The sequence below is a fragment of the Cydia strobilella genome, chromosome 25, assembly GCF_947568885.1.
Source record: "Cydia strobilella chromosome 25, ilCydStro3.1, whole genome shotgun sequence".
Taxonomy (NCBI): Eukaryota; Metazoa; Arthropoda; class Insecta; order Lepidoptera; family Tortricidae; genus Cydia; species Cydia strobilella.
The window spans coordinates 6,163,284-6,189,686 of record NC_086065.1 but is presented as its reverse complement, the minus strand read 5'-3'; the positions used below and the strand labels follow the sequence as shown (position 1 = coordinate 6,189,686).

At 37.5% G+C, this 26,403-nt stretch overlaps 2 protein-coding genes across 2 annotated transcripts; one reads left to right on the top strand and one right to left on the bottom strand.

The window, feature by feature from the left end:
- The first annotated feature begins 1,416 nt into the window (after positions 1–1,416).
- LOC134752652 (protein roadkill-like) lies at positions 1,417–2,880 on the top strand. The gene is made up of 2 exons (XM_063688322.1): positions 1,417–1,577; positions 1,682–2,880. Exons 1-2 carry the CDS (start codon positions 1,564–1,566, stop codon positions 2,532–2,534), a joined length of 867 nt encoding a protein of 288 aa, XP_063544392.1. The 5' UTR covers positions 1,417–1,563; the 3' UTR covers positions 2,535–2,880.
- A 1,180-nt stretch (positions 2,881–4,060) lies between these two features.
- On the bottom strand, positions 4,061–11,402 carry LOC134752687 (uncharacterized). The gene is made up of 9 exons (XM_063688366.1): positions 11,309–11,402; positions 9,560–9,721; positions 8,826–8,995; positions 8,419–8,548; positions 7,044–7,185; positions 6,343–6,434; positions 5,567–5,708; positions 4,908–5,104; positions 4,061–4,258 (listed from the first exon to the last, which is right to left on the bottom strand). The coding sequence occupies exons 1-9, from the start codon at positions 11,388–11,390 to the stop codon at positions 4,134–4,136; spliced, it is 1,242 nt and encodes a 413-aa protein (XP_063544436.1). The 5' UTR covers positions 11,391–11,402; the 3' UTR covers positions 4,061–4,133.
- Positions 11,403–26,403: the final 15,001 nt, after the last annotated feature.

Sequence of the window (26,403 nt, the reverse complement as noted above, 5' to 3'; positions counted from 1 at the left end):
CATACGTCAGAACAGAAATGTCAACATTGTCAACAAAATTTTTATTGTTCTGCTCACCGACTCACGTAATAATTAGAATTTCTAGTGTTTTCTGTTATAATATCGTAGAAAAATTAGTGATTCCAGTGATGAAGATGATCTAACGCCTGTGGATGTTGCACTTTCCTCGCTATAGTGAGGGGAAAAGTTTTGTGTTACACACGGGTGCAAATGTATTTTACTTCTCGTGTGTTAAAACACTCGCGGGTAAAATAAAACTTTGCACCCTTGTATAACAAATAACTATTGTCATTCGTGTAGTTTAATAACGAAAACATTTTGATTAAATATTGTACCACGTCCAAGTTCATATTTTGACTTTACTGTATTTTATTAAAAAAACGAAGACTTATATTCACTTTCCCTAATACTGTACCTTTATTTTCGTAATTTTTTTAATTACTTGATTGTAAATTTATCATTTTTTGTCGAAAATAACCTTAACCAATTATAACCGATTGCCGGTTATCCTAGTAAGCGCATTGTCATTTTAGCCTAGTTCGGCCTACGTTATAGTAATTTAGTCAAGTGGCGAGTATTACGTGCCCGAACACCAAAAATGTAGTCGAGTAGATTGGTCAGTGATTTAGTCAAGTGGATCCATTTTATTCTATTTTTTCTGGCGAGTGAGTCTCCCCCCACCACTCTTACTCTATTCGACAAATTTTTTGGTGTTCAGACACGTTTAGCGTTTAGTAACTAAAATACTCAAACCAGCATTTCATGTTTTACTCACTTGTAACTGGCTGGTCTGATGTTAATTGATCAGTGGACCGATTTTAGTTGACTAAAACACTCGCCACTTGACTAAAACACTCGCCACTTGACTAATTACTAACGTAGCCGAACTAGACTTTTCTCTAAGCGCCCTCCACACTCGTGCGCGAATCGCGGCGCGAAGCCGCGCGAACCCGAGTGTGGAGTCTATTTCGCTAATCAGCGAAATCGACTCCACACTCGCGTTCGCGGCTTCGCGCCGCGATTCGCGCACGAGTGTGGAGGGCTCTACATTCCGTGCTCTACATTCCGTTGTTACTAAACGTGTCTGAACACCAAAAAAATTGTCGAGTAGAGTTCTTACTCTACTGGGGGGAGACTCACTCGCCAGAAAAAATAGAATAAAATGGATCCACTTGACTAAATCACTGACCAATCTACTCGACTACATTTGTTTTGTGCCGCTACGCACCAGGTCATTGTGCGTACGCACCCATAAGTAAGAGCGAGAAAGCAATATCTCTTCTCTTCCTCGCTAATGCGTGCGGCTGCGGTAATGTGTTAGCCGCTTTATGTTTCAGCTGATGGTCAAGTTGCCAATGCTCGTAATAAAAAAAAGTTTGAATTGTTTATTTGTTTATTGTCGAGCGAAGTCGACTTGTTGAGTATTTGCGTTTCAGTTAGATATCTTTTCTAATTTCTAATAATTAAATTTTAGATACCTTTTCTATTAATGATATCTGTGAATTTTCGCAATTTGTTGGATTAATTAGTTACATCAGCTTGAGGACACATGCTCGGTACATCATGCCCATAGAATTGTAAGTTTAGTTTTCTATTATTCGATCACATGCCGGTATTCGTTTCACAAATAAGTTTATAGTTAAACCCGAAAATAATAAGAAAACGATTTAATTTGTTTCAGATATGTAAAAAACCAGGAACTGGGTACTTTCTTAAGACTCAGATGTGTAGTCAACTACAGTTCCAAAATTTCGAAAGCAAATGAAAAAACTCTTCAAGTAAGAAGTGAAAATTTTCATATAAATGACTTGGCTACTGTTCGATTAGAATTTGAAAACAGCAAAAGTGCTTTTACATGCAAGATTTTAGCAGTAAATCATGAAAGCGCTAAAAATTGTAAAGTAAAAGTGAATGTGTCTTGCCAAGACGTTGATACTCCATTTTATTCAGAATGGATTTGTGATGATCAGTGGAAAGTATTTGGGAAAAAGAGTACATCTGATACAGATTTTCTGAATGTAGTCACTGATGTTTTAGATATTAATATTACTGCGTGTAAAGTCATCGAATCCTTCATTGTGAAGCTTTACAATGATGTTTACTTCACTGATTTCAAATTGAGCACGGTTGAAGGCAGTGTACCAGTTCACCGAGCATGTCTAGCGGTGTGCAGTGATGTATTCCAAGCTATGCTTACACGAGAATGGAAGGAGACATCCGAAGGCCGGATTGAGATAGAAGGAGTCTCTTTAAGAACACTTCAGCATCTTAAAGATTATATGTATCTGAACACGCTACCCGAAGATGGTCTGGAGCAGTTACTGAAACTCGCTTCATACTATTTGATTGATAGTTTGAAAGCGGAATGTGTTTCAAAGTTAGCATTAACCTCTAAGCCGCAAGATTGGGGTAGGCTGCTTGAGCTCTCCGTGATATACAAAATACCCGAGTTAATGTGTGCTGTGCAAATGATGGTGAATCCAGCATTGGCTTTGGACGGAAAAATAATAGGCTATCTAAATGTGTCAAAATAACATTCAGTGCCAGTGACCCAATAGTAGGGTTCTCTGTTCATAGTTGCTGTTTTTTATATACGGGATTACGCTCACTGGCACTGAATGTGTTAATTTAAATTAATATGTGACTTTCCTCGGGTAAAGTTACCTTATGGCAGTTGGCACGTGAGTAGCACCACGTTATTATTGGAGCGTTGTTAATAATAGCGTAAGCGCCAACCGCCATAAGGTACCTTTACCCGTGAAATGTCACATAATTTTCTTTATCTGATACAATTACTGTATAAGTATGTTGTAAAATATTACATTGAATAATACTGGAACATCATTTGACAGCAAATGGAGGAGCAAATTTTTTTTTATGTTGATTGTTTTAATAATTATTTAAATTAACATTTTTTTATTATCTGTTACAATTACTGTATAAGTATGTTGTAAAATGAGGAGTGTATTTTCAAAAGGGTTTATTTCTCTATGAAAAACCATACAAAAATAAGCCTTGTCAAAAGAAACACAAGGCTTATTTTTGTATGGTTTTTCATAGAGAAATAAACCCTTTTGAAAAGACACTCCTCAAATGTTACATTGAAATAATACTGGATCATTATTTGACAACAAATGGAAGATCTAAAAAAAATATATTTTTTAATGTTGATTCTGCTGTGTTCATTGTATTAAGTTTTTACTTTTAGGTATTTAAAATGTTTAAAAAATAGCATGCGACTGTCATGTGGCTCAATTTAAATTACTTATAGATAAATATGTATCTATGAATCATAGACTATGATTAACTGTTGTCTATAGTAGATAGGATTTTTTTTAATTCAGGTAGGGTAAGAGTACAGTAACAAAAGCAAGAGGAAGATTCATTCATTCATTCATTGTCATACATGTTGGATTCACCCCAATCAAAATAAACTGTTGCATTTACCCCTAAGACTTACTTAAAAAAAAAATGTTTATACTGGTTAGATATAAGAAGAAGTGAAGAAAACAAACCATTTCATTTAATTATTTCAGTTTAGTTTTGCTGAAGAGAAACTTAAGTTTAAAAAAGTAAAGTTTTAAGTTAAGTAGGGCCTACCCCATGGTACACATGATTGGAAACAAAACTTTATTTTTTCATATGTTTATTCTTTGAACTTGTTGTCTAACATTACTATAACGCTATTGGCACTTAATAAATGCATAATTTTGTACTTAAACATAATTCATTTCATCAAAACGGCGCATTTATTACATATTGCGTCGGCTGGATATATTATTTTTATTTTCTAAATAAATAGTTAAAATACTAAGCCATTTTTCATTCCAACTAGATCGGTAATAAATACAATTTTTTTTAATACTTCTAAGTACAACCCCATAACAACCCATTACAATTGTAATAAAATGTCCTAACCACAATAGTTATCTTTGCCCTATTATTTTACTGGACTTAAGTTACTTAATAGACAGTCATAAGTGCGTCATATCTGTGAGCAAATAATCATGCCCATGGCCATTTCACAAGCAAAAAAAAAACAATAAAAAAAATTACGCGACCACAGACCCAGTTTGAAATTGATAACTTCATAATACAAGCCAGCCGAGGCTCTTATTCCTAAGCAATAAGGCTCACTTTCGCTTGAGCACGCAGTTGTTTAGTACGTTATAGTTGAATCTGTATCCGTACTCGTTGACGTCATCTGTTACCAAGTTGTCGCTGTGGAAGTGGACGTATAGAGGGCCGGGCGGGGTAGCTGTAACAGAAAACAATGTGAGAATTTACGTAAGAGTGAGGGTAAAACAGTCTTACACACTTAAGGCACAGGGCGGACACGCTATACACCAAAAATCACTTGCGTTTCTATGTGTGAACAGTGTACAGACGTACACGCGTCATGTGTCATAGTGTGAGTAAGATGCTTAAAAATAGTACTGAGCGGCCGTCAATCTGCTGTCGCGGGGCGGGGCGGTGCGTGGCCGTTCTGTAAGATAACACTATTACTTATTCTGTGCTTAAGGTCAATCTGGAGAAAACCGTCTATAAGGGAAGATCGTCTACAAGCTCTTAAGTCTGCTTCAGACTACGCGGCGCGAAGCCGCGAACGCGAGTCTGGAGTCGATTTCGCCGATTAGCGAACTAGACTCCACACTCGCGTTCGCGGCTTCGCGCACGAGTGTGGAGGGCCCTTTACGTCGCTTTTAACGCTTACGTTTGTACACAATACAGGTTCCATTTATAAGTAAATAAGGTCGGTAAAATAGAAGGAGTGAAACTTCTGACTGTCTGAGCGCGGTCACCCCTGATTTTTTTTTTATATACCGGTCCCACATCTTAGCCAAAATCTTCCATTTAGCCTGTTTCAAACACCCGTCCTGAACAGACCATGAAGAAAGGGAACTTACAAGCTATAATCTGGTTGCTGGCACTCTCGCCGCAGAACTTGGCTCCTCTCAACCCGTCGGCCGTCTCAGCCTCAGGGATGAAGAGGTAGTCCTCAGACTGCGCCGCGCCTTGGGTGAACGGGTTGATTTGGCAGTCGGTGTCGAGGTACAGGTTGTCTTCCTGGCGATACGCCATGTCGAAACTTGCGGCTGTTAGCCTGTGGAAATAAATCAAAGTATGAAAATAGAATCCTGCTCTAATTATGTATTTCTATAGGGCCCTCCACACTCATGCGCGAAGCCGCGAACGTGAGTGTGGAGTCTAGTTCGCTAATCAGCGAAATCGACTCCACACTCGCGTTCGTGGCTTCGCGTCGCGTAGTATGGAACGGGCTTATCATTGCTAGCCACATCCACATTTATTTTAAGGTAGATTCTTCTTGACCTTCGTTATACATACAGGGTTCTGGCCGCGTAGCCAACATGCCAATCGCTTACGCTCCGTAGCGATCGAAACGCAGCTGTCACTGTCGTCTGTTTCAGAGATATCTACAGCCCCCTTGATTCTCGATGGGGTCGATTTCGCAGATCTGCGAACTCGACTCCACACTCGCGTTCGCGTGAAACGTCTCTATATCTGTCCTTGGTTGCTCAAAGAAATAGATCAAGAATGTACTCACTTAATACCGCACACGTCAGATGTTCGCTTAAAGCACGTGGCGTAAGCAAGGTTAGCAATATAAGGTCCGGCGCCTCTGTTGTAGTTGAAGGATTCGAAAGATCCAGAACGGTCTGGGTAATACTGCAGGCAACCGGGAGGAGCTGAAAGTAAAAGAACATGGTAAAGGAAATAAAGGCGGTAAAGAGCGTTTTAAAGTATTTATCATAGTTTCTTTTAATTTACTTTTTTATTCGTATTTTTTTTAGTTAATAAATGCAATGAAATAAAACTATGAAAACGGATTATATCGCGTATATTGAATTTATAATACATCCCGACGTTTCGAACCCTTTACAGCGTTCGTGGTCAACGGGTGACTGAGGAAAAATTACAAAGTGCAAAAAAAATAATGATGATGATGAAATGATGATGGATGTATTATAAATTCAATATACGCGATATAATCCGTTTTCATAGTTTTATTTCATGAGTAACTATCGCGGTAACCGAAGACAATATTAATAAATGCAATATTAAACTCGATGTTTTATCAAATGATAAACTTTTAAAGTTGAGTTGAGAAAACACGGTTTTATAAGCTAAAATAAAATAAGTACAATGATCAAAATTCGAGCTTCATTAATATGCCAAATAAAAGGCTGTGTGTCATATGCTATACTCGTAAAATGAGACTGAATTTCTAAATATAGGGTAGGTATGTGTGCCATGGCAAAACAAAAATTAATTGGCCATATATATCAAAAGTAATATTGCTTATAATAATAATACACTTACCAATAAGATATTCGTCTCTATCGGCGGAGGTGGACAGAGGCGATGACGGCAGAGACGAAGTGATTGCGTTCAGAATGCCATCGCGGTATTTGCTAAAAACCGAAAAGATAAGTATTAGGTGGTTAATATAGTCTGTTCGTTTTTCCAGTACTGTCATAGTAGATTTTGTAACCACAGTAAATTCACTGCCATCTATCGACACACTTTAAAACTAAAAATGAAGATTTATAAAAACACGATAAGATGTAATTAAATATGGATAAATGTTTTTTTTTTTATTTGCATTAATTATTTTTATGATTTTACCTATGTTCTTTCACTGATATGCGTTAAAATTGTTAAATAACAAACGAAACCGTCAACGCCATCTATACGACAGTAGGCCAAAGCTAGTAGCGCCCTCTGATCGAGAATCAAATTTTCTTGATTTTCGAGGCACGTTTTTTCCTTAGACTGTATCCATCTATTACGGAGTTATATCTATCTTTGGTTTTTCTAAGAACCAGTTCGCTATAGTAAATCTATGGAGAAACTGGCTCTTAAAAATCGGACAGGCTTCAAACAGGAGTCGAACAGGATCGCGTTTTATAATAGCTACAAGTTACAATGATGATCTTTACATAATTATAATTTGAACAAAAATGCCTACATATATATTAGAATTGCAGCAGTACGAAAGACACACAGAAAGTTAAATTTACCCCAAAGTGTTGAAGCACTCCAACTGAGTGACCTTGATCTTCCAGGTAGCCTGGGGCAAATTGGGCTGGGTATTGCGGTCGGCGATCTTGAAGTTAATGCGGATGGATCGGCTGTTGGTGGACGCGTTTACCCTGATGTACACTGTGGGGTAAAATGGTATAAGTTAGAAGAAAAATATTTTTTTGTCAGAAATAACATTTTTGATACAACCTTTTATCGCTGACAGTACTTTTCTTTCAACAGGCAACTAATACTCATTGAGACAATTCTAAAAAACCCAAACACAATTAGGTTGCGTTGTTTATCACAAGAGTTCTTATGGCCACCTGTATCCGTCATCGGATCAGCTCGATCCATAATATTGCATCGGTATTGTCACAGTGACAAGGTACGAAATGGTACTGAAACTAAATTCCTTGACCGTAGATTGCAAGGTAAATAAAAGCTTATAACAAAGACAACTTTATAATAGACGAGGATCAGCTGAATGTTAGCAGGTTAATGTTTGGCCAGTCCTCCATGACCTCTATGTTATCGGTAATATCGGTCATAATCGGCGAGCCAAATTGGCGTTTGCGTTGCACCACCTGATTTGATCATACAATTTAATCAGATGGCGAAAAATTATTGTTCCTACTTGGACTAGCCTTTACTCTTAAGTAGTATGCTTTGGGGCAAAACAGTAGGTTAGGAGTAAACCTAACACAACTTTAAAGTTAATGTAGGTTTAAGTTATGGCCTTTATGTTGGACACGTTTACCCTGACGTATACTGTGGGGCACAATGATACTTAGGGAAAACAAATATAATAGATGCGGATAGATAGTCTGTTAGTTTAAATAATAAAATAAAATAAAATCATTTAATTGAGAAAACATAGGTTCCATAATATGGTTAGTAACTCTTTACTTAAGAACTATGTTAGAATATTATTAAAAGGAAAGGAAAACTAAACTAAAATTAAATTAAATTAAAATTACAAAACAAAAACATATAAGATGCGGCCACCCCCTCCGCCGCTTCATGCATCCCGTGAACTCCTTCTCATAACATGCAGATCCATGAAGCGGCCGAGGACGGGCGAGTCCAGCCTGTCCGCTATCATCTGCAGTTTAGTAGATGTGTTTACTGATTAACTTTGATGTAAACTGTAGGGCAAAATGATACGTTAGGGGTAAAAATAACATAACTCATTATTGATTTTAGTGAAATTCTTAAAACGTAGATATCTCATTTAAGTAGATATTTGTAATGTCATCTCTTTCTACATTTTCTCGAGTTTATATTCTCTTCATTTTAGACAAATAGGTAAGATTAAATAGGTAAAAATAAAGATAAGTAGGTAAATACTGGCAGTAACTTTTAAATTCTTACAGTGCTGTCCATTGTTGTCGCCACAGAGGGGCGGGACGAAGTCAGAGTTGGCCTGAAGGTTGGTTACTTGGAAGATATCGTTTCTGCACGTGTAGCCCGGCCGTTGGGTGACGTTTTCCACGAGGTCGATCTGTAAAATCCATACTAATATTATAAATGCGAAAGTGTGTCTGTCTGTCTGTCTGTCTGTTACCTCTTCACGCTAAGCTGAACCGATTTAGCTGAAATTTGGTATAGAGTATATTGAATAGTAGGGTGCTAAGTTGAAGGTCTCGAAGTCAATTCTCATCTGTCAGACGTTGATAATTTCGACGCTGTATGAGCACTAGATGGCACTAGGCCTGATGATTCACGGTTTAGAGGAATATTTAAAATACCGCCATCTATTGACAAGTAGCGAAGCTTACCGTAGTCGGTGGCGCCAGATTGAACGTCTCGAAGTCAATCCTCATCTGACAAACATTGTTGTTGTTTATCTCGACGTTGTATGAACACTCCAACCCTGATGATTCACGGTTTAGTGGCGGGTTGATGAAGACCGCCACCTTGGTGTTGGTTCGAACGTCGCACGCGTTTACTGGAATTTAAAATACTATAAGTTGAATACTGAACCATGGAGACTATATAAAGGAGCCAAATCAAATCAAACCAAAGAGCAAGGGCAGACACGCTATACATCAAATATCACTTGCGTTTCTATGTGTGAACGGCACGTCTGTACACGCGTCATGCGTCATAGAGTGAGAAAGTTGCTTATAAATAGTACTGAGCGGCCGGCAAACGGCCGTCAATCTGCGACAGCAGCTTCTGGGATCGCTTTAAATTTATTTTATTGTTTTATTAATAGGTACCAATTGTTCGATTTCAATTTTAATTTTAATTTTATATTTGTTTTTATTATTTTTATGACATGTGTAAAAACTGATTATGAGCCTTGCAGCTTGAAATAAATGTTTTTTTATTTTTTTTTATTAACATTATAGAAAATATTCGATATCGAGTTGGGGCGGGGCAGTGCGTGGCCGTTTTGTATGATAATACTATTACATTACTTATTCCGCGGTCGAGCATATTGAGTAGTTATTATGGAAAACTTTCTCTGTTTTTTTTGGGGTTAAATGTTTCAAAACTTTATACTCACGGGAGCAACACGTAGCAAAGACTCCACAGAACCCAATAGCCTTCCCTCCTTGAGTGTTACACTGGTTTCTTGACAAGCAGACGCCACCAGTCGTCCTGTCGGAGCCGAGACACTGCTCGCCGTTGCCGACAGTGAAGATACTGCCTGGCGCTTGTCTGATTGCTGAAAAATGAAGCAAAATATAATAAACTCGGTTTGTGTGGTGTCTTTTCACCTTTAAGGTGACATTCGGATGATTAGGGAATATTACGCGAAACTCCGCGTAGGGGGCGCCAGGGCGCCACTTCCACAATCTGAGGGTCTATCGTGAAACAAGAAAATTTCTTTATCTAACATCTCTGCCACTCTTGCATATTCGAGCGATAAAGAGGCAGATAGCGAATATTTGGATTCGCGTTTCCCGGTAGGTCCTCTGTAAACAAACCGCCTTGATGCATCAATGTCATATTTTATTATCTCTGAAAACTTATCAAAAACCTGTTAAAGGTACAGTATGTATAAGATAAAAGTTACTCTATGGTTTACTAAAAAGGCTAGTCCTGCACTCTGGTGGCAGAACATTGCAGTCATGGAGACTGTATAAAGGAGCCAAATCTCTATGTATGAAAAGTGTCCATCAAAAAACAGTAATTAGGCGGCGCCACCATACACCGAAATACTACCAAAAACAACCTACGTAATTTGGTCGGGTTATTTGTTGCCTTATATGGTTCATGTTATACTCATGTCCCAGAGCCTAACTAGCGCCACCGGAGAGATTAGGAACTATTATTTAAAGCTTAACGCGGTCACTTTTACAACAATTCTGCCATAAGAGATTGCGATCCTTTCTATACCATCCATAATTGCAGTAATATCCCCTACGTCACTAATTTATCAAGGAAATTGGAAATTATTCATAAAACTTGAAACTTGGCCTGAATTACTTAAATTATGTTTTATCCCTTTCTTACAAATACATAAATCAAAATGACAGATAAAGACAAACGATTCAAAGCTAATTCACGCTTGTAATGCGTTTATGATTAACGCCATAAGACTATTGATAGTAACTAAGTAGGTACAACAAAGTTTTTACAACGAAGAAAGGTAACTTTGCTTGTATGTATGACACATAATTAGTTGTCTTAATTTTTTACTTAAGTATCTCTACTTCAAACTGAATTACATGCCATCGAGCCAAAGAGGATATAATAAGATAGAGCGGTACTGTCATAGTAAATTTTGTAACCACTGTAAATTCACTGCCATCTATCGACATACTTTAAAACTAAAAATGAAGATTTATAAAAATACCACAAAAATACGTTAAAATGTATTTAAATATGGATAAATGGTATTTTTATTTTATTTTTTTTAATTTATTTACACAAAGGGTACATGCTTACAAACAAAAGTTATGCATCGCCAAGTGATCGCCAAACTGTAACCAGTTTGTTGGCGATTGAAGCGCTCAATAACAAAATGGAATCATGCACCTGAACAAAATAATTAACAGCTTAGACAGTAATCCAGTAATTTATTTGCATTAATTATTTTTATATGATTTTGACCCATGTTCTTTGCGTGCGTGCTTTAAAATTATAAATAACAAACGAAACCGTCAACGCCCTCTATACGAGAGTAGGCCAAAACTAGTGGCGCCATCTGATCGAGAATCAAATTTTCGTGATTTTCGAGGCACGTTTTTTCCTTAGACTGTATCCATCTATTACGGAGTTATATCTTTGATCGAGCGCATATACTAACATCGGGATAACGTTAAGTCGGACGCCTCGCTGTACGCCACGGCGACTAGCAGAACTAATCTGCTTATTGAAGACAGCGCCATCTTGTGTTGAGTAGCTGCAATAGGAAACACTAGTTAGTTTCAAAATAGACTAAGAGCGCTAGGTGAGCAGACTATTTTTCTTTTATATTTTGATTTATCTTTGATTTTTCTGTTGAAACTGGTGTCATGACATGTTAAGGGGCCCACTGACTATCAGTCCGCCGGACGATATCGGCCTGTCAGTTGTTCGGAACTGTCAAATTTTTGTTCTAACTGACAGGCCGATATCGTCCGGCGGACTGATAGTCAGTGGGCCCCTTTAATGACAATGTTTTTTTAAGTAAAACTGCATTTACTGTACGCACTGTACGCAGCTCGCAAGGCTTGCTGTTTTTTAAAACTTCTCAAATAACTTAGGCACACATTATTTTATATTATATATGTATATTTTCTAAAGCTTTCTATCTAACATCAGAGTTACGATTAGGTATTATTTTTATTAATGTCGTAATTTAAATTTCCGTAGCCATATATACAGTTACTAGTTATGTATATAAATTACAAATACCTAACGGTTACCAATTAACGTATCCAAAAATAGAATCACAGTTACTTGTTACTTCTCATCAATTTAAAAAAAACTATTTATCAACCATAGACCACCCATAGACATACTGATAACGATAATTCAAACACCTCGTATCTGACACATAATAAAAGCTGCGAAAATGATTTTTATGCTATCAGTTTTAAAGCTGAATTTCAAATGATACTATAATCGGATATGAGGTTTTCGAATACCTATCGATGTTTCATGTCGAAATCATCCTAGTTTTGCCTAGCGGCGTACCAAAACCGGTCAATTATTGAACCAAAGCAAATCTCAACTCTATGCCTATGTATTAAGATTCAAAATCAATTTCACCTTTTAGATAAACAATTGGAAGTAGTCGTGAAAAATCAAACGAATTTAAACTTTGATGGGAAGTTTTTAGGTTGGTTTTAGATTGTTATTAGCGGATAGTTATTAGGTAAAAGTAAGTTATGATTGGATTGGTACATCAATAGTGCTAACCGGTTGGGGTCAATGAACTTTTAAGATGCAGTTTGCATGGTTAAACTACAGTTAATGTTTGGGCCCAGATTAACAGTAAACAGTAAGTTAATGTGCCATTCTCAATCAAAAGGGTACTTATTGTCGGTTGTCAATAAGGCGCTATTTCCATATAGCTTTAATTTGAAATCAACCTTATTGACAAGCGACAATGTGGTACCGTTTGGTTGAAAATGTCGCAAATATTCTATTTTGTTATAAGTTAAAAAAAGAAATAAAAAATAGATAGCAACCGGCGGTTTTATATCTAAAAGCGATCTCTTTAAGAAAACCTCTGAGTTACAGGCAACTAAGACCGAAATAAAATAAATTCCAATAAAAACATGACACAAAAATAAAGTATTCCCAAAGAAGATTGTGAGAAGTCTCCGATATTTTTCTGTGGGATTTTATGGGAATGTTGAAAATTGTTCATGCGTACATCGGAAGATGGTTGGATGTTGGAACCATAACATCGGCCTTTTGATACAGTAAATAGTTATTGATGGTTATACAACGGGTGCAAAGTTGTATTTTACCAGCGAGTATTTCAACACACGAGAAGTAATATACATTTGCACCCGTGTGTAACACAAAACTTTTCCCCTCACTAAAGCGAGGAAAGTGCAACATCCACAGGCGTTAGATCATCTTCATCACTGGAATCACTCATTTTTTTACGATAATATGATATTATAACAGAAAACTCTGGAAGTTGTGTATTTTTACGTGTCTGAGTCGGTGAGAAAATTTTTGTTGACAATGTTGACATTTCTGACGATGCGTTTTGAAATTGCATCGACTCAACTTGTGTGTTCAAATGTCAACAAAAATTTTACTTTAAAGTTTTCTCACCGACTCCGACTCACGTGAAAATACACAACTTCCAGAGTTTTATGTTATAATATCGGGCCAGATAGCCTCCTTCGAAAACAGGCAAACCATAGAGGTCAATAGACGTATTGACAACGCCTGGAAGAGCTTCTGGTCCATGAAGGCGCTATTGAAGGGCGACCTTCCCCTGTGTCTCAAGCGCAAACTCATCGACATGTGTATCCTGCCTATCCTAACCTACGGTGCTCAAACATGGTCATTAACTGAGGCGTTAAATTCCAAACTCAAGGTTTGCCAGCGAGCGATGGAGCGCAGTATACTAGGTGTTCGCAGAACTGATAGAATCAGAAACACGGAACTGCGCTCCAGAACTCGAGTTGTAGATGTAGGTGTCCAGACCGCTAAGCTTAAGTGGGACTGGGCTGGGCATGTCTGCCGCATGCACCCTGAAAGGTGGGCCAAAATGGTTACCGAGTGGGACCCACGGAACACCATAGATGGTGCTGGCCGGGGTGCAGGCAGGCCGAAAAGGAGATGGCGGGACGACTTAGACGCATTTTATCCGGATTGGCGGGACACTACAAACGACAGGGTCGAGTGGAGGAAACGAGAGGAGGCCTTTGCCCAGCAGTGGGACACTAAATTTGGCTAGTAAAAAAAAAAAAATATATCGTATTATCGTAAAAAAATTAGTGATTCCAGTGATGAAGATGTTCCAACGTCTGTGGATGTTGTACTTTCCTCGCTATAGTAAGGGGAAAAGTTATGTGTTACACACGGGTGCAAATGTATTTTACTTCTCGTGTGTTGAAACACTCGCTACGCTCAGGATTCTATTTTAGAACCACCCGCTTAACTCGTGGTTCAACTATAGAATCCTTTCGCTTGCTTGTGTTTCAATTCCACACTCGCGGGTAAAATACAACTTTGCACCCTTGACTACAAATAACTATTTCTTCGCACTTACTCGAAAAAGATCTTATTTCATGCAGGTGTACTGGTGTTCATAGGGCAAAGGCCTAAGTGCGTGTTCAGATATTTGTGAACACCTCGCCCGCTCCGATATATCTGATGGCGACTGTACCTTGTCCCCAGTGGTCAGTTGTAACTGTACTGTCAATTGTATTTGAATGGAAACTACGGAAAGTCTATAGGAATGTTTCTACACAATAGATCGTAAAAACGGGAAATTAGACATTGTCTAGGTCTAGGTTTTTGGTGAGTGTAAATGTAAACGTGGATGGACTAGTATGTATGCACATCTTTAGTTTATGTTACTTCACGTGTACGGTGTACGTACATGTACGTGTATATGGTGATTTTGAAATGGAGCATACCTTCAATCAAAGCAAAGATATTTTCTAAATGTTATTAATTGTACCAAATTTTCCAAACGTTTTATTTTGAAGTTTACATACTTTTATAATTAGATATCCTTTTAAAAACAGTTTTATTTTTCACAAAAAATACACCAATCATTCTTTAGAAATGCTTATACAATACATAGGCAATAAGGCATTGAACAAAATACATAGGTATATCGGTTAAATTAAAAATAGGAAACACTATTTTTGTGCCCAAGTATTTCATATGCAATGCAACTCTGACTATAAATAGTTTGTTAAAATTATTTTTAAATTATTCTTAATTAATTTATTAAAAAATCGATGTAAAAAAGGAACTTTAAAAGGATAAAAATTTTCAGAAAAAAGGAGACTTGCGTGGGAAATCCTAACATTGACTGGAAAACTAAAACCTACAAGCGAAAATAACCTAAAATTGCGTAAAAATAGAAAAAAAGTACGTACGTGAGAGGCCGCGTCGATCGGCAGAAAGCTTTCTTCGTAAGCTAGCGGGGGCTTTTATAGCGGACCTTGGCATTGCCCTACAGCGTAGACATTCATGAATCCGGTCTACTGGTGATTCACAAAGCTATCTGACTGAGCAGCGAAACTATGGCCACAGGGCGGACACTACATTTTTGTATAACTCAAAAATCACTTGCGTTTCTGTGTAAACGGCACGTCTGTACACGCGGCATGCGTTATAGTGTGAGTAAGTTGCTTGAAAATAGTACTGAGCGGCCGGCAAACGGCCGTCAATCTGCTGTCGCGGGGCGAGGTCAATCGAGTCGGGGCGGGGCGGTGCGTGGCCGTTTTGTATGATAATACTATTACTTATTCTGTGCTAGATCTATGGGGCTGGCAACTGTCAACGGTTGCATAGCTGGCGCCATCATAGCTTTCCCTTATCTCTTTTGTTCTATGAGATTTGGCTTAAAAGGCTGGCACCTAGGGCAAAAAAAAAAAAAATCAAGAGTTTGACACAATTCTAGGGATTGACAGAGCAAGCTATGCGCGCAATTTCTAAAATACTTCGGCTGGCCAACCCCATTCGCGAGCCTGAGGCGCCCAAAAAGCTCTAAATTCCATACAATATTGCTATATCAAAAGGACGCAGAGGCCGGGCTGTAGCCCTGGGGTCAGAATTTTTGAAGACCGCTGTTCTAGTGTGATGTATACTAGTTATGTGGCAATGGGCTGAGAACAGTGACGCCAAAGATAGAAATAACTCCGTAATAGATGGATACAGTCTAAGAAAAAAACGTGCCTCGAAAATCAAGAAAATTTGATTCTCGATCAGAGGGCGCTACTAGCTTTGGCCTACTGTCGTATAGATGGCGTTGACGGTTTCGTTTGTTATTTAACAATTTTAACGCATATCAGTGAAAGAACATGGGTCAAAATCATAAAAATAATTAATGCAGATAAAAAAAATCATTTATCCATATTTAAATACATTTTATCGTATTTTTATAAATCTTCATTTTTAGTTTAAAGTGTGTCGATAGATGGCAGTGAATTTACTGTGGTTACAAAATTTACTATGACAGTACCGCTCTAGTATAAGTTACTCTATGGTGACGCTAACAGAAAGTATCTAAAGTTGTGCAACTTTTCATAAAATATTTATTTCTCAATAGGTATGTATGTATATAGGATATTGTTCGAAAAATTCGAAAACTTTCCAAGCTTTTTGAAGCTTTCTGCTAACAATTTAAAAAAGAGAGCGTTCTTTCATAACGATTTGATTAATCTATTTGCATAAAAAAAGCTATGTCTCATTTTTGGGCAAAAATAATAATATAATCTTTTAAAAATCTTTATTATATATTTATTTTTTGCAGCAAAATGCACACGTTGAGATAAGCTTACGATACGATTCCATTACCTAATCGATTATTCGAAACAAAAAATATCGATTACTATTTATTCGAATAATAATACATCGATTTGTGTGCCTACGAGTTGCATACGAGAGGTCAAGATTAGACTGGTTTGACATTATCGTGAAATTTAACCGTTTTGTGAATCGCCCGCTGATAGAAACACAAATCGCGGGGAACGCTCGATTGAGTATTTAGTTTGTTTTATTTATTTATACGAAATTTACATTACAATTACAAGGGAGTTTATTTCGGCGATGAGGCTATGCAATACATCATATATTTGAAATAATTTCAAATAGAAGATAATATTTATTCATTTAAAACTTATGCTAATTGGTTTTATACAATGGTAAATATACAATTTATACTTAAATACTAGTACATTCATAGATTCAACTCAAAATATGTACATAGTTCGAGTTTGGTTCGAGCAAGTTAAATATTCTATAGGGAATATTACGCGTAACTGCGTAGCATCACCACCACAATCTGAGGGTCTATCGCGAAACAAGAAAGTCGAATTTTCGTTATCTAACATCTATCACTCTTGCATATTCGAGCGATAAAGAGGCAGATAGCGAAATTTCGGATTCGCGTTCCTCGGTAGCACTTAATATAGGTATTTACACAGGTAAATCGAATGGTACGAAAAGTAACACTTGCACATATTGTAAGAATGTGCTTATGTAGGTTTTTGTAACCCGTAAGAAGCCGAAGCGGGTCGCTAGTTACTTGTTATTACATGAAAGTTAATTTTTAAAACTTTTTAATTTTAATCCTTATGTAAGTATACGTAAATTAGAAAAACAGGGAAGTTTCCGTTTTGCTATTGGAAAATGCAAAAACGCGAGAAGTCTCCGAAAATGTTCGATACATTTCCCAATTTTGGAAATTTCTTATTCGAACTAGAAGCTAAATTTCCTCGTGCCAAGTTAACCTATAAGCGCCACTTGCACCACCCATAACCCGAGGTTAAGCAGTTAAACCGTTAACCCAGTGTCAAATTGTACTGGTAACCATGGTAACTCCAGGTTTAATCGGTTAACCCCGGGATAGTGAGATGGTGCAAGTGGCCCTATGCGCATTTTTTGGGATAAGTAAATAAATAAAATAATAAATACATGAATGATGAGATGACGGCCGATAGAGTGGTACGAAAGAAAAAGGCATGTTGCGTCCACAAGTGAATGGGATAAGGGCAAGCTAATGATGATGATGATATTGTGTTCTGAATGGTAGTAGGATGAAACTGTCTGCACTTGAACCATTTCATTATCATCTAAATAATAATCTCAATCATATTTCAGTCAGAATTTTTAAAAACCCTTATCGTCATAAACATACAGTTTAAAATAGAACCGAGTGCCACATAAGATCCTTATAAGTCCTAGCAAACCTAGCATAATGTGTTTCTTGTTTCAGTTGTTAGCTGATTCAAGGAATTTTCATTATGTTTTACTTAAAAGGTATTTTCTTTGGATTCACTCCGATTCCTTTTACTCTAGTTTTTGTTTGTCTAGTAATTTGTTTGTTTAGTGTGTGTGTGTGTGTGTGTGTGTGTGGTTTAAATTTTTTTAATTTATAGTTTTCATTTTTGTTTGTAAGCTTTAGCTTTAGGTAATTTACTTTGTAATTTTTAAATATAATAAATAATAATGCCTGTATTAGGTACCTTATACCTATTAAGGTCTAGACATGTTTTCATTTTTTGCTAAACTTAAATTTCTGATAGCTTTTCAAATAGAAATTCGGCAACTAAGGCTAAGGGTTGATAAAATATCCTTTTATGCCTTATTACAAAACAATAAAGATCAATACCCGACGTCGACGTATAATAACATCAATCGCACATTCTTCGTCAATTTCCACTCACGCGCAGTCAACGGCCGCCGTTTTACAGGTCATGTTTACTCTTACGCAACGCATTATGGTCATCATTCTAGGAGCCGCGAAATCTGTATCTGTCTCTGTCGCTCTTGTGAAGTGTGTAGATAGACGGTATTTTGGATTTTAAAATTCCGATTTCGTGGTGGTCCTTCACTGCATACCGTCTTTTGTTTTTTCTCATCAATTTTCTACAGAAATTCTGATATAAAGGTCGTTATTGGCACATGAACCATCCCCTTCTCTGATGGGACGCCACTAGGGTATGCCGTATCCGAAAAGTATGAAATTATCCGGATCTGGATCCGAATCCGCGGATCTTCCCATACATTTCAGATCCGTCGTGCAAACCCTATACCCCACATATGTTGAAATCTGAAACGAAGTGCGGCCCCAATGGCTAGACGCTCGTTGATGTCTTTTGTTCTACAGTTTAGTTTGGTCTTTTTTTATTTTCATTTAATAAATGTTAATACAGTATTAATACAGTATTCTTAATATACTCATAGCCCCGCGAAACTCAATAAAGAGTTTGACTGTGGGGCATCAGTCTCTAATTACATATGTACTTCACTTATTTAGCTAACTTAATTTTAGTAGTGCAATTACTGCAAAATATTGTGGTAGTGTATTTTTAACATATATTTTAATTTAGACTTATTATTTTCACATCTTATGGCTTCGGGCAAACTATTAAGTATGGAATTCTTGTCTTCAGACATGCGATGGTCAAACTGTAAGTAAAGATGTCAAGATCTTTTCGAATTGTCATAAAGTAAGATCGAATCGGCCGATTTCCTGGACACTCCAAATGGCATAAATTTTTTTTTTCTAGCAGTCATTGGCCCCCGTATGACAAGTTATGTTTGCCAGTTACCAAAGATATATGTAAGTCCGTATAAGATACGTGAAGTCTAAGAATAAAACGCCTCGGAAATGCAAGAAATAATTATGCTCGAATAGACGCCGCCATACCTTTGGCCTATACTGGTGTAGATGGCGTTGTCGTCACCGTTTGATATTTAACAATTTTAACACATATACCATCATTGTAAGAACATTGGTCAAAGTCATATGGCGTTCTAAAAAAACATTTATCCATACAGATAGTTATATAATTTTGATATTTTTGTTCTTTTTTATTTTTAGTTTAATTCGTGTGTCGAAAGATGGCAGTGATTTTACTGTGACTACCAAAGATAGATATAACTCCGTAAAAGTCCGTTACTCTATGGTGACTACAAAATTTACTATGACCGTAACCCGTAACCCTCTATACACTCTATTCTCTTTGCCCGTTACGCAATGGCTCTAGAGTCAATCTCCATATGCCTAAACACTTGAGACAGACAAACAGACAGGTCAAGGAACTTTCGACAACGCATTTTACCGAAAAAAGTAGAAAAAAGTCTCTACCACTTTAAGAATAGGATTAAATTTCGTATGTTAGTTTTTTGCTTAGATAATCTATTTGTATTTGTATTAATTAGCCATAATTTTTTGGCTTTACGTTTTTCTAAAACGGTTTAGTCGGTAACTAGTTTTTATAAGTGGGTTTGCATGTAACGCACTGGGGATTTTTGTTAACTAACAAATTAGTATAAAAACACGAAAATTCGTTTTTTTGTGTGATATCGATCTATTGCGAATTAAATTTCAAAATAGGTTGTTTTAGGGGTTTCTAAAATAAACTTGCTTTGCCAAACTTACCTACATATATGTGAAAAGTTTAATCCAGAAACCCTAGTGTTAATTTGATTCGATAGCGTGACGTGCGTTCGCGTTTGCGTTATGTCATTTTTGTATGGGATTTTGAACAGCGCGCCAAGCGGGACGTTTTAGAAACTCAAAATCCCATACAACATTACACTTAGTGCAAACCGTACATCACGTCACGCTATCAAATGTTTACACTAGGGTTAGGTAATTTACTTTTTTTCATTTGCTCGTCTATCAAGTACTTTTCCAAGACCTAATGAGCCAAAACACGATGTGTATGACTCATCTATCCAAAAAAACTGGCCAAGTGCGAGTCGGACTCGCGCACGAAGGGTTTCGTACCATTACGCAAAAAACGGCAAAAATATCACGTTTGTTGTATGGGAGCCCCACTTAAACATTTATTTTATTCTGTTTTTAGTATTTGTTGTTATAGCAGCAACAGAAATACATTATCTGTGAAAATTTCAACTGTCTAGCTATCACGGTTCATGAGATACAGCCTGGTGACAGTACTGACTGACTGACGGTGTGGTACGGAACCCTAAAAAATTATGTACCTAAAGACAAATCTATTTAAAATCTGCATAATGTTAATGAATGCTAAAAAAAACTGGCTTGGTCGCTACGGCGCTTTTCATAAAAAGTTATTTTTCTTTGAGAGTTTTTATGGAATATGTTATCTATGGTCAGACAGATGAAAAATATCCACATTAAGCTATAACATAAAAGTAAGTTATTTTTAATCCGACTTCAATATAGAGGAGGATATATGGTTCTCAAAACGTTGTGATCTTTGTTTTTAGGGTTCCGTACCCAAAGGGTAAAAACGGGACCCTATTACTAAGACAAAGTCGCTGCGGGCAAAACAAGAATAAAAAAAACCGGCCAAGTTCGAGTCGGACTCGCGCACTAAGGGTTCCGTGCCATAACGAAAAAAAAACAGCAAAAAATCACGTTTATTGTATGGGACTTAGTTAAATATTTATTTTATTTTGTTTTTAATAGTTATTGTTATAGCGGCAACAGAAACACATCATCTGTGTAATATAAACTGTCTAGCTATCACGGTTCATGAGATATAGCCTGGTGACAGACGGACAGACAGACAGCGGAGTCTCAATAATAGGGTCTCGTTTTTTTCCCTTTGGGTACGAAACCCTAATAACTAGCTCTTCTATCTAAATACCTGGTCCACAGTCACAAACGATTGTATTTTATTTGGGTCTCCGTCAAATATTTCGCTTTCCAAACGAGTTCCATCACCAAAAAAGTTTGAGAACCGCTAGTACAATCGTGTTTTTAAGTAGTAATTTTATTAAAAATCGTTTTAACTAAATGAAAAATAAATAAATGATTATGAAAATTGCTCAGAACCATGTAGACTGTTCTGATCTACTAGCCAACTTGAATTTCACAGTCCCCCCACGCATATCCTCTCGCACCAAAAAAACCTTCCATATTCCCTCCGTTCATACTAATTACAGGAAAAACTCCTTCCTTCTAAGAGCTGGTAAGTCTTTCAATCAGCTTTGCAAACATCATGATCTCATCGATCTGTTCTGCGATAGCTTTAGTTCGATACGTAAGCTAATGACTCAGGACTTTTCCCACTGTTAAGTGTTAACAGTCGAAAAAGTGTTAACTCAACATTGTATCTCTATCCTGTTCTTTTTTCTCTCTTTTGTTCTTCTTGTTAACTGTTTAAACCAATTTTCCCTCTCTAGTAAGATAAGTAAAGTATATTTATAAGTTAGTAAGTATTATTACTTAGTTGTAATTTCGCACACCATGCACTTTACGCAGTTTCTATCTGTGGAAACTTGTAATTGGCTCACTGCTTCTATGTTATTACCTAACGTGTTACTTCAGCTGTAAGTTTTCCTAATAAATAAAATAAAATAAAAGAAATTAGTGTTACTAATAAAAAAGAAAATAAAGGCATTCTTTAATTAACACGGCTTTAAAATCGTTATTACAAGTAGTGATCATGATAGTGCCGCCATTTTTTAAGCATCTCTTTTAGACTGCGGATGTATTGAGTGAGCGGGGCAAGTAGCGGAGCGAGTAGCGGATGGCACAGCTGTTTCACTTTTTTTTAGTAACCGCAGCTAGAGTAAGAATAGCGCCTGGATAAAGTGTAATAGCCATCATGCAATTTGAGCGTATTGCTTAATTGCTTATGTACACAAATTATCGGTCACTTCATTAATGATTTAAATTCCACCCCGCTTTCGACCCTCTTAAGGGATGATTTTCGGGAGAAAATCTATCCTACGTCCATCTCCGGGTTTCAAACTATCTCTATGCCCAATTTCAACTAAATCGGGTCAGCGGTTTAATCGTGAAGAGGTAACACACAGACAGACAGACTTTCGCATTTATAATATTACTAGCTTTTGCCCGTGACTCGTCTTCGACTTAGTAACAGCAGCTGAAGTAAGTATAGCGCCTGGAAAATTTTTCATAGCAATTATTCAATTTGAGCATATTATTGGCACACAAATTAGCAGGCACTTCGTATTCCACCCCGCTTTTTACTTTCTTAAGGGATGATTTTCGGGATAAAAACTATCCTATGTCCTTCTCAGGGACTCAACCTATCTCTATGCCAAATTTCATCTAAATCGATTCAGCGGTTTAAGCGTGAAGAGGGAACACACAGACAGACAGACAGACAGACAGGCTTTCGCATTTATAATATTAGTATATATATATAAGTATGGAAGTAATGGAAGTATAGATAGTATGGATTTGTAGAGCCGACGCGCGCTTAACCCCCACAGCCGTTTCGACCCAAAACGCCTCAAAAATGTATAAAAGTATAAATGTATTCTCGCTCCGCTCACACACACCCGCTCACCCTACGTTTAATACCATCATACTGGTATAAATTAAATACATCCGTATGTCAATGTTTTACGTGAGAAACCGCGGGCAATGGCTTTATAATACTTTATATAGGTTTTATTGCCCTACAAGCATTGACTACCTCCCGTAGACTGTCCACTTTGAACGCAGGTCACCAAAAATAAAGATGTATTCCCATTTGTCCCCGCCCCACGTGACCGCCGCCATAAATAAGGAGGGGACGAATGGGAAATGGGAATGATTTATATGAAGCGCCTAGTCCCATCCGTACCTGGCGGGGACAAATTCCAAAATACATATACATATACTTAAATAACAATGTAGGATTTGCAACTAACTATTGTTCGGTAATTCGGTTATCGTTTTTAAATTTTACAAATAGCTGTACATAATTATACAGATGACATAATTATCTGGTATAAATAAAATAAAATAAAAATAAAAAACCTTTTATTCTAAGCACTGAGTTTTCCTAGTTACATATACTCGTATTGTATAAAGAAAACATTTTTATTTGAAATTTGTTTTAGGTTTTTTATATATTCTTGTTTTGTGCGTTAGACCCCTTCTGGGTGAAGGCCTCCTCCATCGATTTCCACTTGTCTCTGTCTTGAGCCATTCGGATCCAGTTTTTTCCAGACGTTTTTTTGATGTCTTCGTCCCATCTTGTACATGGTTTGCCGCTACGTCGTTTGCCTAGAGGGCCACCCCATTTTGTGATCTCAGATGTCCATCTGTCATCTTCGAGTCGTGCCACATGACCTGCCCATCGAAATTTCAATTTTTTTGCATAGCACAAAGCATCTATAGTTTTTGTTACACTTCTTATTTTAGTGTGCCGAACTTTCTCAATTTTTTTAATTTTTAGGATGCTGCGTTCCATGGCTCTTTGGCATGTAGTGCAACTAACTATTGTTCGGTAATTCGGTTATCGTTTTTAAATTTTACAAATAGCTGTACATAATTATACAGATGACATAATTATCTGGTATAACCACCCAATAATTAAAAATGAAATTGCTGGCAGAAACTTAATTATCATATTAAATAAGTGTTCCCTCTTCATCGCTCGTTCTAACCTCTCCATTCAAAATAACCACAATCCCATCTTCTAGCACCATCTAGAAGATTAGATCTATAGTATACAAGTTATTCTGTTGTTCTTTTATTATCTAAAAGTGATTGTAAAGTCTCTTTAATCTAAAAGTGATGACGGTTTATAAATGTAATTCTTTATTCTTTATTCAAACAAACACAAGTATAAGTTTACAGCGACCTACGCCAAGACACTTATACTGTTAATACATAGTCAGTATCATAAACATGTATACATTTTTCGAACTACGAGTATGTCTAGGAACTTAAATTAAACATACATACTACAAAGTTACATAGGTAGAGTTTAAAAAAATCCTGACAGTACTTTGTAAGGACGGCCACTTGTCTGCGAATATGTCTGCGTTTTGGACTGAAGCTAAGAAGTTATTTAGTAATTCTATTGCTCGGTACGTGGGTGCGTTTGAACCGTGATAGGTGCGGACATTTGGATATGCGAAAAGGTTTCTGGCTCTACGTGCGCTACGCCCTACTGCAGCTATGTAGTTGTCTGGGGTAAAAATACGCATACGCTCCAGAACAGATGGGTTGTCAATTTGATTTCTTAGAAGTAGACAGTAGTGTAAGGCAAGCGTTTGCTTACGCCTTAGCTCGAGAGACTCCAACCCTACCATTCCCAGTACAAAGGATGACGGAAATAAGTACGGGTAGTATCCATAATACCTTTTGTAAAGATGTCTAGTAAATTTACGTTGGACGCGCTCGACCATGATGTTATACTTTGCTTCCCGAGGGTCCCATGCGATGGAACTGTACTCAAGCTTGCTACGGACATAGGCATTATATAGAATTATTGCAATTTTTGGGTCACGAAATGAAATTAATTTTAATGAAATTAGGTACAGTCATGCTTTATTTGCTGGCTAATGTAGAATGTAAAAGACATTCGATTGAAAAAGTGCAAGTGCAAGTGTTATTTTTAACGTCAAATTTCTATGAAATGTCACCCTACTAGATAGGGTGAGAAACGAGCACATCCACGGCAGCCTTAAGATCTAGCCAATAGAAGATAAGCTCTGGCGAATGACTAGGAGAGCCGAACCCAAATAAAATGGAAAAAGTCTGGGCAATGAAGAAATTCTCACTTTTTCAATCGAATGTCTTCTAATAATCTGGTCTTCAAGCCTGGTCGAGTGACATGGGAAGTAGCGAGGAAATAGGCAGCGTTAGGTACTTATCATGCATGCCGCAGCCGCACGCATTATCCTCACCATGCCCACATCTCCCTATTCTATCGGTTTTTTTGGCACGAGTCAAAGGACCAGCAGTCCAGCAATACCTAGTGCGGGGAGCGTCGCGATTAATGCATGAGTAGAGCAGTGTGTGGCCAGAGAGGGCACTATCGCGGCAGCGCGGGGAGCAGCGAGAGGAGCATAGTGTAGCGCGGATTCTCTAACTCCAGCGCCGTAGCCGTAGGTAAGAAGCCGGCCTCCAAAGTGACAATCGCTTTGTTGTGTCACTCTATCACTCTTTCGTAGTAGTGAGACGGTGACAGTTGCGTTTCGCGGCCACGCGGCCTGATAGGATTGCAGTTTTTTAAGCCTTCCCCTTCACACGCACCAGCTGCATAGTACTACCACATAAAATCGTTTGAGGAAAACCGCCTCAATATCTTAGATGTCAAACGCCAACAACGTAAAGAGAGACCGAAGCCCTCGTACGCGTATACGTATAACGCGTCAGGCCAACTCTATTGTAGCACCTGCAGTAGAGTCTTTAAGACCAAGTTCGGCCTGGCCAGCCACATTCGAGCCCATAATAGGCGTAATCCATATTTGCTGAGGTCGCCGTCAACGAAATCGATGAGGAGGGCTATATATATACTCCCGTCCCGATAGTTCTCGCTACTTCTTCCACCCCGTGCTGATGCTGCGAGCTATATCATAATCATGTGTCATCACAGTTATATCTTACGTAAAGATGATTCAATTAAATCATCTTCAGTATTGATATAACTTATAATTCACTCCACACACCAATCAAGGTCAAGTACACACCAGTTAACAGTAACAGTTAGCTAACAGTTATACAAATATCTGTTTAATCGACCTGTCAAACTCAACAGAAGGTGTGACGTAAGTCGCTCGTCAAGTCGCTTAATGAATATCGCATTGTCGACACAATTAATTGACCGATGGTAGTCACTATTCCAAATATGTTAAGAGCTAAGTTCGTTATGCAGCTGTATATCAGTGGGCCTAGCCAAGATGCCAATCGTTTGCGCTACGACAACGGAACGCTTTCTGTTTCTCTATCACTCTTACATGTAAGTGCAACAGTGTCAGTTGCGTTTAGTTCGCTACGGAGCGTAAACGATTGTCATGTTG